Source organism: Trachymyrmex septentrionalis, unplaced genomic scaffold (genome assembly GCF_001594115.1).
Source record: "Trachymyrmex septentrionalis isolate Tsep2-gDNA-1 unplaced genomic scaffold, Tsep1.0 scaffold19, whole genome shotgun sequence".
Classification (NCBI taxonomy): Eukaryota; Metazoa; Arthropoda; class Insecta; order Hymenoptera; family Formicidae; genus Trachymyrmex; species Trachymyrmex septentrionalis.
Genome location: NW_017305071.1, coordinates 4,101,585 through 4,104,078, shown reverse-complemented (window position 1 = coordinate 4,104,078; position 2,494 = coordinate 4,101,585). Strand labels below are relative to the sequence as shown.

General features: G+C 36.4%; 1 protein-coding gene across 1 annotated transcript in view; it reads left to right on the top strand.

The window, feature by feature from the left end:
• The first annotated feature begins 1,251 nt into the window (after nt 1-1,251).
• Nucleotides 1,252-2,494, top strand: part of LOC108746847 — a 4,730-nt gene continuing 3,487 nt past the window's right edge. The window contains exon 1 of the mRNA XM_018483868.1: nt 1,252-1,427. Within this exon, the coding sequence (XP_018339370.1) occupies nt 1,373-1,427 (55 nt within the window). The 5' untranslated portion in view covers nt 1,252-1,372. The remainder of the gene's footprint in view (nt 1,428-2,494) is intronic.

Sequence of the window (2,494 nt, the reverse complement as noted above, 5' to 3'; positions counted from 1 at the left end):
TATATATATATATATATATATAATTAATAACTATAAATTTAAGAATTTGAAGCAGATATATTTTTTATATGATTATATAATTATATTATTATAAAATATTTATTATATCATTTAATCCCTAAAAAGATGACTGTTCAAGATGGGTTTAATTCACTTGAACAAAAGCCATTAAAATCATAATTTCTTCATTAGAGAAAGCTCCCTTGATTAATAGCGATATCTTTCAAGTACATCTATAAACACATTATGAACGCGATCGTTCGAACTGCTATTTATGCGAAGCGTCGAATGATACAATAATGTTTCCATTTACACCGCCGTTCACCGAAAGCGCATAAGTACTATGCGGCATTAAGCATGCGGAAAAATAACGATCGTGCTTGTGCAACATAATTCAGTACAGAGTATTTGCGTCGAGGACGTTGCATCCTTAGGCATTTCGAGAGGTGCAGGAAGACCGTGCTTTGGCATTAAGTCTAACGTCATCTTTTCACACGCGATGCGTTCTCTCGCGATTTATCGCGATGCCGCGAGAGATTACAATGATTAGAAAAATGACGATGAATCGCTCCTCTGCGGTCAAGAAATATTCTTCGTTTCTTCATACAAATGATTATGTAAGACGTACAGAGAGTGCTAAACGGCTTAAAAATAGATTTCTCGACAGCTTTTCTGATGATTGTTGCAAACGTGCCTATTATTGTTGCCATATCGTTTAGAATTAATTAACTTAATATTCAATATTCAATTACTATATTCAGCTTTTTTTTCCTTATTATAGATTTGTGTCTTGATATCAGCAATGTGTCGGCACCTTTGTTTTTTAAATTTAAATTCTTTTTTAATTAAATTAATTCGTAAAATAATAATTTATTTTTTTACGTCTCATCGTCACAAAAAGAAAGTCCAAATATTCAGCCAGTATCTTCCTACCTCGGCAGTACCATTCTTTTCTCATTAGCTTCTAATTCGCGACACTTTGCAGGATTTATTGGCTGATACATGTTTGCATCTGTTTTGTACATATTATAGAGAACTCTTTCCCGACTTTCTCCAACAGCTTGGCAATTTATTCAGCTTAAATTCTCTTCTCTCTCCAAATCGATATATCTCGCGACACTGAAGGATCCAAGCGCCCGGCACCCGGACAATTCATCACGCTCGGCGCCGCTGGTCGGCAGCCCGAGCACGTAGGCAAACCAACAGCGATCAAGGGGGATCCTGGTGGGGTTTGGTAAAGCCGCGGTGAAGGGAGTGAAGGGAGTAGACGGGACCGCGTTCGGAGGTGTACCGAGGCCGACACCTAAAGTGCGCGCCAATCGTCAACTTCGCCGTCAGAGACAGTAGTCAAGCCGAACTGAGTGCCGGAAAGATGAGCTATTCGAGGAGCGTGACCCTGCTGTTGCTCCTGGCAGTCCTGGCACGTGGTAAGTCCACCACCACCGCCACCGCCGCAACCACCGTAACCCGCGAGGTAGCTACCTTCACCTCGCCTACGCGCAACCCTATACCTCGCATCGTGTGTGCATCTTCACCTCGGAATGCGCTTCTCGTCTTCCCCTGTGTACCGAGGACTGCCTCTTCGCAGGCGTAAATACTTTCTTCTTCTCCATGGACTCCTGACAGGTTGCGACACTACTCTCCGCGAGGCTTTCACCGACGAGACACCATATGTTAAGATCTGCGTGTATGACATAACGACGGACATTCCGAGGTGATCGATGAAAAATGAACGAAGCGATTTACGATGTAACCAAATTGTGGAACAGGATGATTTTTCGATATTTTTTTTAATAACAAATTTTACTTTTCAAAAAAATTGCACTTAACATTTTCCTAATCTTTTAATAATAGTTGTAATGTTTTGATTTATGTTTTGAAATAATTCATTTTTTTTAATATATAACATATATCATTATATATTTAAAATTTGTTATTTTGTGCATTTTTTAATACTGCAAGGTTTTCTTCAAAAATAATTTACCGACTATTTATCAACTTTTTTTTTTAGTCTCGAGTCTCCATTTTCAGAAAAAAAATTTTAATATTTTATAAATTGTTTGTGTTGTTGTGTCTTTTTCTATAATACATTTCTATACGTATAAGAAAATAATCATAATGCCCGTCACACACCCATTGTCGCAATGCACGTTTGCGAAAAAGTTCAAGATAACCAACGTTCGCGAGGCTGTCATGCGAATCAAATCTTTTCAAGTCAATCAAACTTAACCGATAAAGTTTTTCATTAATACATATTCTCGTTTTTGTTTATTCGAACAAGACAATACGCAAAATGCGTCACTTTTAGAAAAAATAAACTAGATCAAATATATACTTTTAGACTTTACACATATTTTTTTCCGCATAATTATGATACAACGTTTTGACTTTATTCTCCATATATTTATATATTCGCAGTATAATGATTAATATTAAATAATTAATATTAAATATTTACACATAATGTATTATATACATAATAATAAATACCATA